This window comes from Ctenopharyngodon idella, chromosome 11, assembly GCF_019924925.1.
Source record: "Ctenopharyngodon idella isolate HZGC_01 chromosome 11, HZGC01, whole genome shotgun sequence".
Taxonomy (NCBI): domain Eukaryota; kingdom Metazoa; phylum Chordata; class Actinopteri; order Cypriniformes; family Xenocyprididae; genus Ctenopharyngodon; species Ctenopharyngodon idella.
In genome coordinates, this window is record NC_067230.1 from 16184795 (window position 1) to 16200969 (window position 16175).

General features: G+C 40.1%; 1 protein-coding gene across 11 annotated transcripts in view; it reads left to right on the plus strand.

Moving 5' to 3' along the window:
- atp2b2 (ATPase plasma membrane Ca2+ transporting 2) overlaps positions 1-16175 on the plus strand; it is a 158423-nt gene that overhangs the window by 58401 nt on the left and 83847 nt on the right. For all 11 annotated transcript variants that reach the window (XM_051912448.1, XM_051912456.1, XM_051912457.1 and 8 more), the window contains exon 2: positions 15123-15674. In XM_051912448.1, the coding sequence (XP_051768408.1) occupies positions 15476-15674 (199 nt within the window). In that variant the 5' untranslated portion in view covers positions 15123-15475. The remainder of the gene's footprint in view (positions 1-15122; positions 15675-16175) is intronic.

The following is a 16175-nucleotide window of genomic DNA, read 5'->3' on the forward strand; positions in this document are numbered from 1 at the left end:
AGGGCGGGGCAAAGAGACGCTGTTCAGCCAATGAAGAGCAGAGGCGGGCATTATGCAAATTAGTTACAAACCTACGAGCAGGAAGTGACACTGAATTACTGACTCGTTGCAGTTCAGAATCGCTTCTTTCTTTCATTTATCTTCAGTTTGATCTTTGAATCTTTGCAGACCTTTTACATTCACAAACAGCTTTACATGAAAGAGGCACTTTAAAATGTTCTTCACACTAAGACAAAAATGGTTCTTTTAAGAACTGATCTCTGAAAGGTTTCATGTTCCTCCTATTGCATCGTTATGAAAACCCCATTGAAACTTTATTTTTAGGAGTATAGTACCATCCTAGCATTGTGATGGTGAGTTCTGCTTCTTCAGCTGTGCTATTCTTCATTTATCATCAAGCTCACGTTCATGTGTTCAGCTGAAAACCTTTCATACATGTTTCCTGCTGGTGATTCAGTTCAGAAGTCATGCGTTCAGCTCTAGTTTGGCACATTAATGTCATGTAGATGTTTGGAGGCTCTTTTGCTGGTGCCTCCTTTTGCCTGCATTACGTCACCAAAAGGAGGACTTGGGACCCAAGGGTTTAGTTCAGTATTTGGGACACAAGCATTTTGTTTAATGCTATTAAAATGTGCAGACGAATTGGTGTGTTGCCAGCTTCTCTAACTAAAACTCAAGCAGATTTAGAGCAGGTAAACGCACAAACACTGCAAAAATGAAAAGTCTGTCATCATTTACTCACCCTAAAAACACATCTTAGCCAGCAGCGTTGAAAGCACAGTATCATAAAGTAGTCGATGCTGTCTGTCTGTCCACACTGAACACAAAAACTGCCATGTGACACGTTCAATAGAGACACTGGTGATGTTTGGTTGTGTGACAGTAGTTTTTAGCTTTTACAGTAACAGGCTATATTTTCCAGTGGTGTAACATGACAAAACTCTACATTGTTGTTTTTGTCACATTGAGTTGTTCCTGCAGATTTACAGCCAAACAACCCGAGGCAATAAAAAACAAGCTCTCTTAAACTGTTCTCTCTCTCTCATTCAGTTTGTACAGACCATTCATTTGAGCAAACAATAAAAAATATAAAAACAAAAACAAATGCACTACTTTTTTGAAAGAGTAGCTTGACTGGAGTTGAACTGCTTTAAAGTACGAGTAGTTCGTAGCTTAGTGAGATATGCTTTCAAAGCAGCTTCCCAACATTGATTTTTTTTTTTTTTAAATGTTCTCTGAGGTCCGCTTATAATGTTAGCAATTTTTTTTTTTAAAAACAACCTACTTTAGAAGTAATAAGCAATCTTCTATACTGTTTTGACCCTCTCTTTGAAACACTGTTTTGATAGACTTGAAAGTAAACACCCACTTCTATAATTGGGTAACGATTTTGAATATTAAAATAATTTTCAACGTCCCCGCCATTACACGTGTGAAATTGTTTTTGAAAACTTCTGATGTTCAGCCATTCATGTTTGAGTCTGATCCCGAATCAGAAGACAAATACCAAGATACTCCAGTCTGTGTAATTAATCACCTTTATTTATGTTTATTTGTGATATATTATTGTATTATATTATATTATATTATATTATATTATATTAGTGCTGAAACAAAGACGCTACAGAAAGGTGTTTATATATTGTTAAATAGTTGAAACATTTGCCAACTGTGAAATTTTTATGCATACAGTATTACATATGCTTTATAAATCTTGATTGTATAAAGTTGAAGTACTTGGAGTTTCCACAATTATAGTTGACAGGATGGTGTTTGTGTAAATGAATTATGAATGAATGACCATCATTTGTTGCACTGTCTGTCTTATAATCATCATTTTCAGTAAAGTGAGTTCATATCAGACGATCTGTAACAGACAAAGCATTAGTGACACATGGTAAAAACACAGTTACTCACACTTGTGTGTTGTGACGTTACTGTCGGACCCGATATACTCGTCACTGCATCATCTTTTATTTTCAGTCTCTCAGAAAAGCCTGTGCTGAACTGTGTCTTGTTTAAAACGAATCCGCAGTAAAATGAAATGAAAAAACAAATGGTCTTACTGACACAATCTGGAACTTTGTTAAAAGTTGTTTAAATTTATTTTCAACACTTAGGATCACAAGGAAGGCAATGCAAAGACTGTGTTTTTCCCAATCTGATATCACAGCAATTCGTACGTATTTTACAAGTTGGCTAATTCATATGAATTCGTATGAATGACCTACCCCTGACCCCGCCCCTAAACCTACCCGTTACTGGGGTTTAGACAAATCGTATGAATTTGTACGAATGACCTACCCCTGAGTTGATTTCTCAATTCATGACCCTTTTAATGTGAAGGAGGAGGAGAAACACACTGAGAAACATCCATAGAAATAATGACCAAAGTACTGTTAATACGCTCTAAAAAAGCTGGGTTAAAAACAATCCAATTTGGGTTATTTGGCAACACAGCGCTGGGTCAAAATTGGACAAATCCAGTGCTGGGTTGTTTTTACCCAGCTGGCTGGGTTAAATGCTTGACCCAACGTGCTGGGTAGTTTTATTTAACTCAACTATTGTTTAAAAATGACTGTGTTGCTTGCTTAAAATGAACCCAAAGTATGTCAGTAAACATTTATTAAATTGCTTATTAATAAATGTTCACCTTTTGATTATTATTGTTGCCTCTAGTAATTATGTGTCTGATTTTTAATTTCCAACCTATTTTTGGTTCATTTTATGCCAGCCATATAGTCATTTTTAAACAATAGTTGAGTTAAATAAAACTACCCAGCAGGTTGGTCAAACATTTAAACCCAATCACTGGGTTTGTCCATTTTCAACCCAACTTGGATTGTTTTTAACCCAGCATATTTTAGAGTGTAACTTAACAGAAAAGGTACTGGTCATTTTTCTACAGATTTTTTCTTACAGTACAGTACAGTATTCGTCAAGTTAGTCTGTAAATAATCTGCATTTCTTCTCTGGAAATGGGCTAATCTGCCTTAAACTGCCATAAATCATTTATCTTTTATAACACATGACTCACAGAATGAAATATGATTCACGCAGCTGTTGTATAATACTTTAATAATGGCGTCTGAACAGCTGTCCTCATTGTGAAGCCACACAGCAGTGAGAAGACATGAATCGAGCCATTAGGAGCTGTCTGAATCATTACACTGAAAACTTTACATTGCAAAAACTGTGCTTATGAGTACACATTAAGATTCATATTTATGCATTTGGCAGACGCTTTTATTGATAGTGATTTACAGTATACATTACCAGTACATTTAATTTACTTTTACCACCAGCAAAGGTGTTTGTGAATGGTAGTTTTACAAAGGCTTCTCATTCAGTCATGATTTAGCATCTGTTTTAATCTGCATTTCACTTTTCACATAGATTTAAGGCAAAAAAGGTTGATGCTGTTTACTGTATGTTGAATGTAAATAGTGGTAGATAGTAAGTATAAGTGCATATAGTGATAGATTCACACAAAATCTAAATAAAAACAATATACTGTTGATACTAAATATCTGAGCAGTGGTGGGCTGAGAAAATGTAGAAAACAAATGTGCAGATTCAAGAGCGTCAGGAGATGAATCCTGTGGACCAGATATAGCTTGGACACCATCTTTAATATTTCATGTGTTATGGCTGATGTGTGTGTTTGCTTTGACACGTTACATGAGGCAGATGAGAGCAGCCCTGGATGATGTTTCAGAGAGCGTTTGCATAGTCAAACTCTGGATCAATACGTCAGAATGGGCAGAACTGCTCTTCAGATGCCCTGTCATGCTTTCTCACCATTGAAAGGAGACCTATAATGTCCCTTTCACAAGATGTACTATCTCTGTAAAAGTCTCTGGTGTCTCCAGAATGTGTCTGTGAAGTTTCAGCTCAAAATACCCCACAGATCATTTATTATAGCTTGTCAAATTTGCCCCTATTTGGGTGTGAGCAAAAACACGCCGTTTTTGTGTGTGTCCCTTTAAATGCAAATGAGCTGCTGCTCCCGGCCCCCTTTCCAGAAGAGGGCGGAGCTTTAACGGCTCACGCTTCGGTCGCTCAACAACAACAAAGCTGGAGAATCTCACGCAACCAAAATGAGGATTGTCAGTAACGGTGTTCAGCCTTACATTGTTCAAACCGGAGTCGACACTGATGGAGAGACTCAGGAAGAAGTTACAACTTTTAGACGTTTCTGAATGGTTAGTGGATAAATTTATGTAGTTGCTGTGGAGTTGATTCAACTCATCCACTAGCATGTGCCGTCATGTTAATCTTTTGTGTTGAATTGACCCTCGTTTGTGAAGCAGTCCGGCGTAAAATGACGACATGTCAACAACACTCTACTACAACAACTCTTCCTCTTCTCTAAAGCAGCCCAACATCACCTCACCCCGTTTGTTGTGTGTTCTCGGGGGCGGGGTTTATGTAAATTTTAGGGTTAGTGATGTCACCAACCCGGAAAGAAGCTTGTTGTAGTCCTTAGAGAATTCTTTAAAAGACAATATCTCCCTTTGCATTGATCTTTTGAATGATGATTACTAATATGCGATGGGGAATAAAGCACAGCAAGTGTCCCGCTGACAGTTCACTGGCTATTTATTTGGAAGTAAATAAATCATGTGCTTTTCCCATTACTGGTGAAAATCAGTCCATTTGAGTCGTGTTTTAGCTGCAGTTCGCATGTGGAATTGAATTGATTTTCCTGGCAAACCCGAGAGACATTTCGCCCCCGCACGGCACCGTAAGCGTCCTCCCATGCAGCCCGTATCTGCAAAGCAAAGGTGACATCCACTGCGGTAGATCAATATGCAGCGTCAGCACATCATGGAGCCCCGGGGACACGCAGCGGTGGACGGCACACGCTGGACCCGCAGACGTGACATCTGAGAGGGCTTTCACTGCGCAGCCGGCGGAGGTCCCCGTACTGAGAGACTGGCGGCGGCAGGGAGTCGTGTGTGTGGCCAGGAAGTCACATGTCATCTGCTCTCTCTGAAACGGAACCCAGCCATCGCATTAAAGGGCAGCGCGCCGCTGCTCGCCTCATGATGAGGATGAGGATGCTGTCTTTCTGCATTTGCATTCATTTCTTATCTAGATGCTTTTTTACAATAAGAATTAAAAAGAATGTTTGTCACAAAAGACCAACATTTTTAAATTCTGTGGTAATTTTAGTTAAAAACAGCTGCTGTATTTACAACACACTACAATAATAATGCTCTTTAAAAGTCGTTTAATGAATCTTATGAAGAACCTCCAGTAACACTTTAGTATGGGGAACACATATTCACTATTAACTACAACTTTTGCCTCAATAAACTTCTAATTTACTGCTTATTAATAGTTAGTAAGGTAGCTGTTGTTAAGTTTAGGTATTGGGTAGGATTATGGGATGTAGGTCATGGTCATGCAGAATAAGACATTAATATGTGTTTTATAAGTACTAATAAACAGCCAATATGCAAACTAATAGGCAACTAGTTAAAAAAAGTGAGAATTGAACCCTAAAATAAAGTGTTACCGAACATCCCAGCTCATATTTCACCCCAAACTAAAAAATAAAGACTTAATACAATGAAGCCTACTTGTAGGACTTTTAAAGGGGCTATATCATAGGCTGTATAAAATATGAACATAGTGAGTGTACGTGACGTCACCTGTAGGTTTCTGAAGAGCATTTTTGAAGCCCAAAGTGGGCGGAGCCGACCGTCGCCATCTTGGCAGCGCGTCACCGCGCATCACTCCCCGATAACCGAAAATGGGCAAAGAGGCGGGACGTGGGTGGAGCTGAGGTGGCTGGTTGCTGAAACCACACCCGCTTAGCTCGACATGATCAAGTTAGCTCAGGCTAAGGAGCTATCTATATATCTTAGATACAAAGATAACAAATTATACATCATTTGAAAGGTTTACTGTCAATCTACGGTGTCTGCTTTATGATATAGATGCTCCAGCAACAGTAATATTTTAATTTGTGTCAGGAGTGCAAATGACAACACGCAAAATCAAAACGGGACTTCATATCTTTGTAATGAAATAGCGATCGTGAGATGAATCCAATCTGTTGCACTTGAGTAAAATGTCCATGATAAGCGCATTGAAAAACATCCAACAGCACTTTTTGATCAAATAAATGCAGCCTTGGTGAGCAGAAGAGACTTCTTTCAGAAACATTAAAAAACCTCACCAACCCCAAACATTTTAGCAGTAGTGTACATGAAAGCATTGTTCAATATTAGTTCATATTATATTAACTAAAATATACATCCTTACTGAAAAGAGTTACCTTTTCAGTGTAAAATATGAGATATATTTTGTGTAAATTATGTAATTCTTGTAAAACATATTTTTTGCAATGCGAATATTTGTTGATTCTCAAAATTTACACATTTTTAAGTTCTCAAGATTCATCTGACAGTCATTTCTGTAATGACACAGTTGTGTTTCCGTGACTAGTAATGGTTGTGTAACTCACCCACGCACTACACAGTATGTGGTACGTATTTCAGTCAGTTACAGAATCATAAAAACTTGCAGTATAGTCACTCGCTAGGGCACTATTTCCCACAATGCCACTTTTCTAGTCAATGTAAAAATATTAGTGCAGCAAGTTGTTGGTCACAGGCCAGCAGTTCAGTAGAGTTCAACTGAGACGGTATTGGGTGATGCCGTCCAGTTCCCAGAGGTGTTCAGGTCTGGACTTCACGCAGTCAGTAAATCATTTCTTTATGGATTTATGAACAGGGATTTGGAAATACTGGAACAGAAGAGGATCATTAGAGGACACATTATTCTCTAGATGTCATTAGCATTATGATTTGTCTTCACTGGAATTAGACATGATGAATGCAAACGTTTGATCAGATGCACATGTGAATGTGAGTTTATGAACTCAGGCTCTGGTGTGAAGTCCTCAGTGAGGTTACGGATCACCGCGTGCAGAGGGACGGGAGTCTGCGCACCTTCACGTGTTTGGGCCTTTTCTTCAGGCTGGCGTTGAGAGACAGGCTGCATTAAGGTCTCGGCGGCAACAAAGGGCGATCTCTCAAGCCGTGGTTTGCGTGCAGTCATGTGAGAGACATAGCGTGTAATATCCAGCTCTCTCCGCAAAGGCCTGCCAACCCCGGAGCGATCCGTGCTGTCGTTCTTCAAAAGACCCTCTCTCGCCATGGACAAAGGCGGACTCTCGGGAAGAAAAGGCAGCGTGGCTCGCAATCTCTTTACCCTTTACACCAAAATGACTTCCAGTGGCACTCTTTCATCCACAGCTATTTGTTTCAGAAATAACCCCGTCTCCGTAGGGAGATCTTCACATTCACTTCCGCTGATGTGAGATCACAACGCAATTAAAACTTGCCACGCGGACAAAGAAAACCTGTTTTGCAATTTGATGTTGAATTGTGTTTATGGAAATACACCAAAATGACTATTCCATCATCATTTCCTTCTGTGAACACGAAAGAATAAGATGCTCTTTTCCAAAGTAATGCAATTACACAAGCTATAGGCTCATTGGAAAAATGTCCAATTTCTGCAAAGTATCACGATGCTTCTTTCATGGTTTGCAACACTTTTAATGTGGATTGTTCACTGAAAGCACATTCGGTTTGATATGTAACAGATGAATGTGAATCTGCCAACTTTTGTTGTACGCGTCGCTGCAGTTGAAATGAAGTGGCACTGAAAGGTTAATGCATGTGAAAATAATGTAGTAGCTATATTAAACCAACCCTATAGTGTTAACTGAATGAACGTCTGCTGAATATGAAGAAAAACACATTTACTGCGTCAGAGAAGCTAAACGTATGGAGCTGGTTATGATGCAAACGTCAAAATGCATTTATTTTTCTGATGAAAATGTGAGTGGTGCTTGCCGTGGCAATACTTGGCACCATGTGGATGGTAGGCAGTTGCTAGGGTGATATGGGTAGTTTCTGCAGTGTTATGGGTGGTTACTAGGGTGTTGCTAGGCAGTTGCTAGGGCATTGCTATGTTCAATTCAATTTCACTTTATTGGAATCTCTTCCAAAAATCGTCTCGCATCCCACAGCGTTTACAGTCTCACATGAATTCACATCAATACACATCCACATCAAATAATAAGATGCTACAATAGACGCCAATTGAAAAAAAAACCCCAAAAAACAAGTGTGTTAATACACCTTTTTTCGGTAGCTGTTCTGGGTGGTTTCAAGGGTGTTGCTAGACAGTTGCTAAGGAGGGTGGGTTCTTGAGTGTTATGGGTGGTTACTAAGGGGTTGCTAGACAGTTGCTAGGGCATTGCTATGTGGTTGCTAGGGTGTTCTGGGTTGTTGCTAGGGTGTTGCTAGGCAGTTGCTATGGTGTTAAGGGGGTTTATATTGTATTATGGGTGGTTGCTAGGGTGTTGCTAGGCAGTTACTATGGTGTTAAGGGGGTTTATATTATATTATGGGTGGTTACTAGGGTGTTGCTAGGCAGTTGCTAGTGCATTGCTATGTGGTTTCTATTGCGTTCTAAGTGGCTGCTATGGTGTTACTAAGCAGTTGCTAAGGTGTTATGGGTGGTCTCTAGAGTATTATGGGTGGTTTCTAGGGTGTTCTGGGTGGTTACTGGGGTGTTGCTAGGCAGTTGCTAGGGCATTGCTATGTGGTTTCTAGGGTTTTCTGGGTGGTTACTGGGGTGTTGCTAGGCAGTTGCTAGGGCATTGCTATGTGGTTGCTAAGGTGTTGCTAGGCAGTTGCTAGGGCATTGCTATGTGGTTGCTAGGGTGTTCTGGGTGGTTGCTAGGGAGTTGCTAAGCAGTTGCTTTTGTGTTAAAGGGGATTTATAGTGTATTATGGGTGGTTTGTATGGTATTCTGGGTGGTTACTAGGGTGTTGCTAGGCAGTTGCTAGGGCATTGCTATGTGGTTGCTAGGGTTTTCTAGGTGGCTGCTAGGGTGTTGCTAGGCAGTTGGTAAGGTGTTATGGGTGGTTTCTAGAGTATTATGGGTGGTTTAAAAGGTGTTCTGTGTGGTTACTAGGGTGTTGATATGCATTTGCTTGGGCATTGCTATGTGGTTGCTAGGGTGTTGCTAGGCAGTTGCTAGTGCATTGCTATGTGGTTTCTAGGGTGTTCTAGGTGGCTGCTAGGGTGTTGCTAGGCAGTTGCTAAGGTGTTACAGGTGGTTTCTAGAGTATTATGGGTGGTTTCTTCGGTGTCCTGGGTGGTTACTAGGGTGTTGCTAGGCAGTTGCTAGGGCATTGCTATGTGGTTGCTAGGGTGTTGCTGGGCAGTTGCTAGGATGTTCTGGGTGATTGAGCTATTCCTTCCTTGTTCAGGCAGGCCGTGAATCGAATGGATTGTTCCAGTCTCTGTATGTGCTGTAGTTTTCAGTGACGGCTGTGAACCGGTCTGATCCCACACTCCCCTCTCCACTCTTCATTACCGGCATCATTAATGTCTTTCCTCATTTCACATGGTGCAGGGCGCGTCCTCACCACGTCAGATCAGCAGGGAAGGATCATGCTCCGGCGTTCTTGAGTAGTTTATACTGTGCAGTTACAGTAGGGGGCAGAGCTTCTGAAGTTACTATCCAAAACTAGACCTCACACTCAATATATCAGCAAACCCAACTGCCCTACACTGAATACTAGTGCTGTTGACAGTTCGCTCGTGTCAACTACACATTCATGTAATGCTTGCCTTATAAAGAGAACAGTTTCAGCAAAGCTCTTCATGTAACTCTACTGGTTAACATCACTAATAATGGGAAACTATGTTAAAATGAAGGATATTAAGTATAGTTTGATGTATTTATGTTTAAACATAGTAATCATCAGCATCATTTCATTAATTATTTCACACACACACACACACACACACACACACAAAGAGAGAGAGAGAGAGAGAGAGAGAGAGAGAGAGAGAGAGAGATATGTACAAATTCTTTCTTATTTCTGTGATTTAAATGCCTGAACAAAACAAGTGACTAGCAATTGCAGACATTTTAATCAAGTGCACTTGATATTGCCTCTTTTGCTCGGCTGTAAAACTGAAAAATTGAGCAATAAAATGTGACAAAACCAGCATTTTATACTGTTACACCACTACTAACTCTCTGGAAACTGTAGCTTGTTACTCTGAGCTTCTGTCAAATGAAGTTCAGATAGTGGCGCTGGCCAACACTGCACAGGTAACCATCATAATGCAACACATAAAGCCTGATTTAACATGTAGAGGAACTTTTGAACTACAAATGACATGTTCCTGTTCATTTACAACAATTAAATGCGTCTCATTAAATAATTACAGGCCTACATTAATAATGAAAATGCCTGCACTTCCTCGGATTGCTCTAGCATGTCAACTATTATATTACTCATTTGAGGACGGCTTAGGAAAGAGGAGATACTGAGAAAGAGATACTGGTCAAAGAGAGGAAGCGTACAGCACAGAGGGCTCCTGTAGACCTCAGTCAGGGTGGAGGCATATTTCACTTTTGAGAGGAATGACGGCAGGCTGTGAGGGACAGAAGTACAGTACGTACAGTAGATTGTACAGTTCAGTCGAACATCTTGCCAAAAAAACTTGAAAAAGGTGACGTTGTTACATTGTACTTACTCAAATAAGTACGGAGTAATATTAATTAACTACATGTACTTACTATAGAGTTACGGTTAGGGTTAGAGTTTGGTTAGTTACTTGTAATTATGCATAATTTACTGTTATTACTAGTATATGTAGTAATGTGTAACTGCGTCACCTTAAAATAAAGTGTTACCAAACTTTCAATAAACATTTTTGAAAGTCTGTGTTTTCATCTGCATCCAATTCAATATGCCATCCACCCTGACCGCGGTCTATAGATGGAAGAAGGCCACTGTAAAGGCCATTATTAGTCACTATTACACAAATTCAAATACAGACATGGTCCTTTTCTTGGACACTGCATGAACTTTGGGGTTTATCTGTGTTTCAGCTCCTTACATGTGTTTAAGTATTTATATAGAGAAGATGAATATTATATTTTATGGAAGCCACCAATAAGAAATACATATAACAAAAGAATTGTAAATTTATAAACATAGTGTGTTAATCTTTTCAACATTTCATAACTAGAACCAGATTGTGGTTTGATTAGGAGATAATCAAGTCCGGCTTTTAAATGCATTTTTGTGTGTGTATGTGTGTGTTTGACCTGTGCTGGCAAAATGAGTTGCAATGAGCAAATTATCAAAAAAATGGTTATTATTACATTGTTATTTTCACACTCTCTAAAAAAAACCTTCAAAATGATGTATGATTTGTTGGAATCCAACAAAATATGACTGAGCTACACCTGTTTGAAGTCAATAGATATAATATAAAATCCCTGTTAATAATACCTAATTTGGCACAAACCAAGTCAAAACCCATATCTATAGAAAGAAATTTTATATATTTTATAGAAATATTCAACTTTTTCATTCATTTCACAATTGTTTGATTAACAGACAGCCTATATATTAAGACCTGCTGTACCAAACGGATCTAACATAATGTTACACATTAGATGTTTTTCCTCAACAGTTAACCAAACGTTCGCTTAAGACGTAACAGATCATGTTTGAGTGAACTCATGCCATCGAGAATTCACTATGAATATTCACAAAGTTGGCATGCTGCGCTTTAAAACGATACCAAACTTGTGCTGAGGGAAGCACCAGTCGTTGAGAAGTGAGCAGAGAAAAACAGCATTTTTCATGGTCAAAAGAAAGTTACTCCTCTCAGAAAACGTACAAATAAAGATACTTTTAGATGTTTAATTGCTACTTGGAGCATTGGGATCGCTTGACGAGAGCTTAATGAACTCATTTTTGTGAAAACCTCAAATTTGACAATTTTTTTACTTGTTTCGCCTGTAGCTCGAAAATAGCGCATTCTGACTCATTTTGACAACACGGGTCACATATATTTAGCCGTTCGATTCGGCTGCTGTAGGGACTGTCGTGGCCTAATGATTAGAGAGTCAGACTGGTAACCCAAAGGTTGCGGGTTCAATTCTCAATACCGGCAGGAAATGAGGTGTTCTTGAGCAAGGCACCTAACCCCCAATCACTCCCTGGGTGCCACAGCAAAATGGCTGCCCACTGCTCTGGGTGTGTGTTCACGGTTTGCAGTGTGTGTGTGTTCACTACTCCTAACGTGTGTGCACTAACTTGAGTTAAATGCACAAATTCTGAGTATAAGTTCCCATACTTGGCCTTCACATGTCACTCACTTTTATGCTCAGTCATTAGGATTCATAGGATCCTCAAGCACAGCATAAGTTTTTGGGAGATTTCCTCTGTATAATAAAGGAAATAAATAGGTTGCTTTGAAATGCCTCACATAAGTTTAGAGGACTTCCTGAAGGTCTGTGTTCCTTTTGAACACTTCATTTGTCTTTGTCACTCTTTTTCTTTACATTCATAAATCAAAACTTAATTAGACTCCGGGCACAGGTGCTCTTGTGGATGATGTTGTCACCTCATTTACAGTGATAGCATCTTGTGGTGATAGTGATATCTTCCTGAATGCATTGTTGAGATATCGCACATGTAGTTGTAGTCCTGTTGAATAGTCTGTTCAAATTATGCAGAGTTTTGTTTCACAGTGATGATGTGAGAGGATCTGTCGCAGCATCCAGATCGTACCAGCTGCACATGTATTATTTCCTGTAGTAACCTTCTGGAGGACTTCATTACGCCTCCCTGACAATCACTGGCACAGCTGGTGGAGCTGGTGTTGGGACAAGAGTGGGGTGGATATTGATCTGTCCTTAAGGCCCATGGGAAGCAGGATCATGCCTTACAGGCATTAGCTTCACTAATAAATGTGTGGACAAAAACGAGGGTGCCGTGCTGTGTCACGACTGACGCGATGAGCCGTTCAAACCTGAACACATCAAGCTGGAGTCTGGAAATACAGCCAGAGTGTTCTGACAAATACTTACATTTTAATTAGTTCCTAACAAAGACATTCGTCAAGAAAATATGCAAATGTTTCTCTTTAGAAATGGTATTGATTATCTGTCCCAGCTGTTTAGTCTGTTCAGATTCAGTCAATAATCGTATGCCTCCAGACGAATCATGGTTGGGTCAGGTTGGCTTTGTATGTGTATAAACTCTATTTACTAGAAACTACATACACTTAAAAAAAAAAAAATGCTGGGTTAAAAACAACCCAAGTTGGGTTAAATATGGACAAACCCAGCGATTGGGTTAAATGTTTGCCCAACGTGCTGGGTAGTTTTATTTAACTCAACTATTGTTTACAAATTACTTTATTGCTTCCTTAAAATGAGCCTAAAATAGGTTGGAAATGAACATTTATTAATAAGTTTAATGAATAACAATTAAACAATAAAATCGCTTATTAATAAATGTTCACCTTTTGATTATTATTGCTGCCTCTAGTAATTATGTGTCTGATTTTTAATTTCCAACATATTTTGGGTTCATTTTAAGCTAGCCATATAGTCATTTTAAAACAATAGTTGAGTTCAATAAAACTACCCAGCAGGTTGGGCAAACATTTAACCCAGTCGCTGGATTTGTCCATTTTCAACCCAACTTGGGTTGTTTTTAACCCAGCATTTTTTAGAGTGTACATTTTTTCATTGAATATCATGTTTCACTTGGAAAAGTGTCTTTTTATGGAAGTAAAATGGGATGATTTTAATAAACATACACTCTAAAAAATGCTGGGTTAAAAATATCTGAAGTTAAAAATGGATAAACCCAGTATTTTTGTTGTTTTAACCCAGCGATTGGGTTAAATGTTTGCCCAACCTGCTGGGTAGTTTTATTTAACCCAACTATTGTTTAAATATTACTATATGGCTCACTTAAAATGATTCCAAAAGAGGTTGGAACTTAAAAATCAGACACATAATTACTATGTTGACTAATGTGTCTGTTTTTAATTTCTAACCTATTTTGGGTTCATAAGCAAGCAATATAGTCATTTCTAAACAATAGTTGGGTTAAATAAAAATGCCCAGCACATTGGTCAAACATTTAACCCAACACCTGGGTTAAAACAACCCAATCGCTCAGTTTGTCCATTTTCAACCCAACATTTTTTAGAGTGTACTTTGAAACTGTGCAAAAAGATACTCCTTTTTTTTGAAAAAATAGTTAGCGTTAGTACAAGTTACTAACCGAATGATGCTCGCTACAGTGAAGCTACTAAAGGGGACAATACGTTTATCTCCATGTATCAAATTTTGCAATTACAGCATTTACAGTATGTGGCACAATCAGGGTGACAGGAAATTGAACTTCATTTTGCCTCACAAAAGGGGGTTAAAATAATTGATTTAGAAGAGCAAATATGATCATTGCCTCAGCTCGCTCTGCAGTAAAGCTGTTGGCACAAACACAGTGATGTGGTGTTTTGTCATGATACTCTGTTTTTAGCCGGAAACAGTAGCTTGCTGCTGGAAAAGTGACACTATTTTGAAACCCAGAGAGCTACTGTTACGCTACTGAAAAATGTAGTGAGTAGCGTCACTGCCTTCAGATCTTTACTCACCAACAATGCTTAAGATGTAAATTCTGCAGCATTTAACAACTGCTTGTGTCTTTGTGTGATTCCAAATGTGAGAATTGCCCTCCAGGACGTCGCAGTCCGTTAGCGTTAGTTAGCTGGTATTCAGAATCGTGCTCTATGCAGCATAAATGCATTAGCATGGATGAATTATATAATCCTTTACCATCGCTAACTCCCCTCCAGCTAACCTTGCTGCAGTGTGGGATGCACTGCCCGCATTTCTCGATAGCGTCGAGTCCTTTGATGTGCGCCGCAGTCTCGTTCAGATCACATGAGCGGCGTAAAGACTCTCATGTCCCTTTAGTATTTACATGGCTCTGTATTTAGCAGCCAGAGAGCGATCAAAGCGCTGCAGCTATGCATGTGACAGCGGCTGCCGTACGACGAGGAGAATCACAGGAATAGATGGACACCCCCCACCTCTGTGTGATGCATTGACGACACAATGCCGTGCTTTCCTAGCGCCTCTCTCGCTTTTTGTGCTGCTCGCACCTCTGAGAAACACTCATGCTTATCTCTCTCTCTCCCTCCCTCCCTCCCCTTCTGTCCTCCGCTCTCTCCCTCTCTCTCTGTCTCTGAAGGAGTAATGGAGCGGATCACCATGTAGACAGCAGCCGACGGGAAGCAGGTAGAATGGGAAACCACGTATGGAGCGCCGCCGGTCTGCAGCCGTGGTGAGCGCAGACGTCCTCAGGACCTCAGCCGGGATCTCACGGATGGCTGTCGCGTCCCAGTTCGCGTAACGCAGAGGAGACTCTCTTCAATAGCAGACAGCGGACCGGATCTGTTTTTTTCTTCATCCTCCTCTCTTACCTTCTATTCTCTTCTCCTGCATTGCTCTCGTTTTTTTTTTAGACACCTGTTCTCCAGCCACAGCAGGGACCGTTTTTCCTCATTTTGATTAAGAAAAGCTACCGAGCAATACTCAGCCATCATGGGGGACATGACGAATAGCGATTTTTACACCAAGAACCAAAGAAACGACAGCAACCATGAGGGAGGATTTGGCTGCTCGCTCATGGAGCTGCGTTCCCTCATGGAGCTCAGAGGAACGGAGGCAGTGGTCAAAATTCAGGAGGACTACGCAGGTGTGGAGGGACTGTGCCAGCGGCTGAAAACCTCGCCGACAGAGGGTGAGTGCGCGCCGTCTCATGCCGTCACAATCAACTCACTCACATACAGTCATGCTCTTTCAAATGATAATCAATTCCATTCCCGTATGCTGTGAGATCTCTCAGGCAGGTTCTTCCCCTCTCTGCTGACGCTGGTTGGCTGTCTTGCGGAGTTATTAACTAGGATGTGTCTCCCAGGCAACAGCGCAGGGGTCAAACTAAATTTGCTACTTTCTACAATGATAGTGTTGCTGGGTAGAAGAAGCCATGCTTCAGTATATGATTCTCAATTATAAATCGCAGAGAGAGACTACAGGATCCGTCCCAGAGCATTTCATTGCATTGAAAATCAGTTGCATCATCTTTAGAGGGAAATGCACTCATTCGCATGCATTGGAAAAATGATGTGATTGGCGTCTTTATGATTTGTTATGGTCTGACAGTGTGCATGCACCATTTAGATGCGTTGACACATAGCTGTGTGTGAGTAGATGTCTCATTATAAATGTAATGTATTTCGAA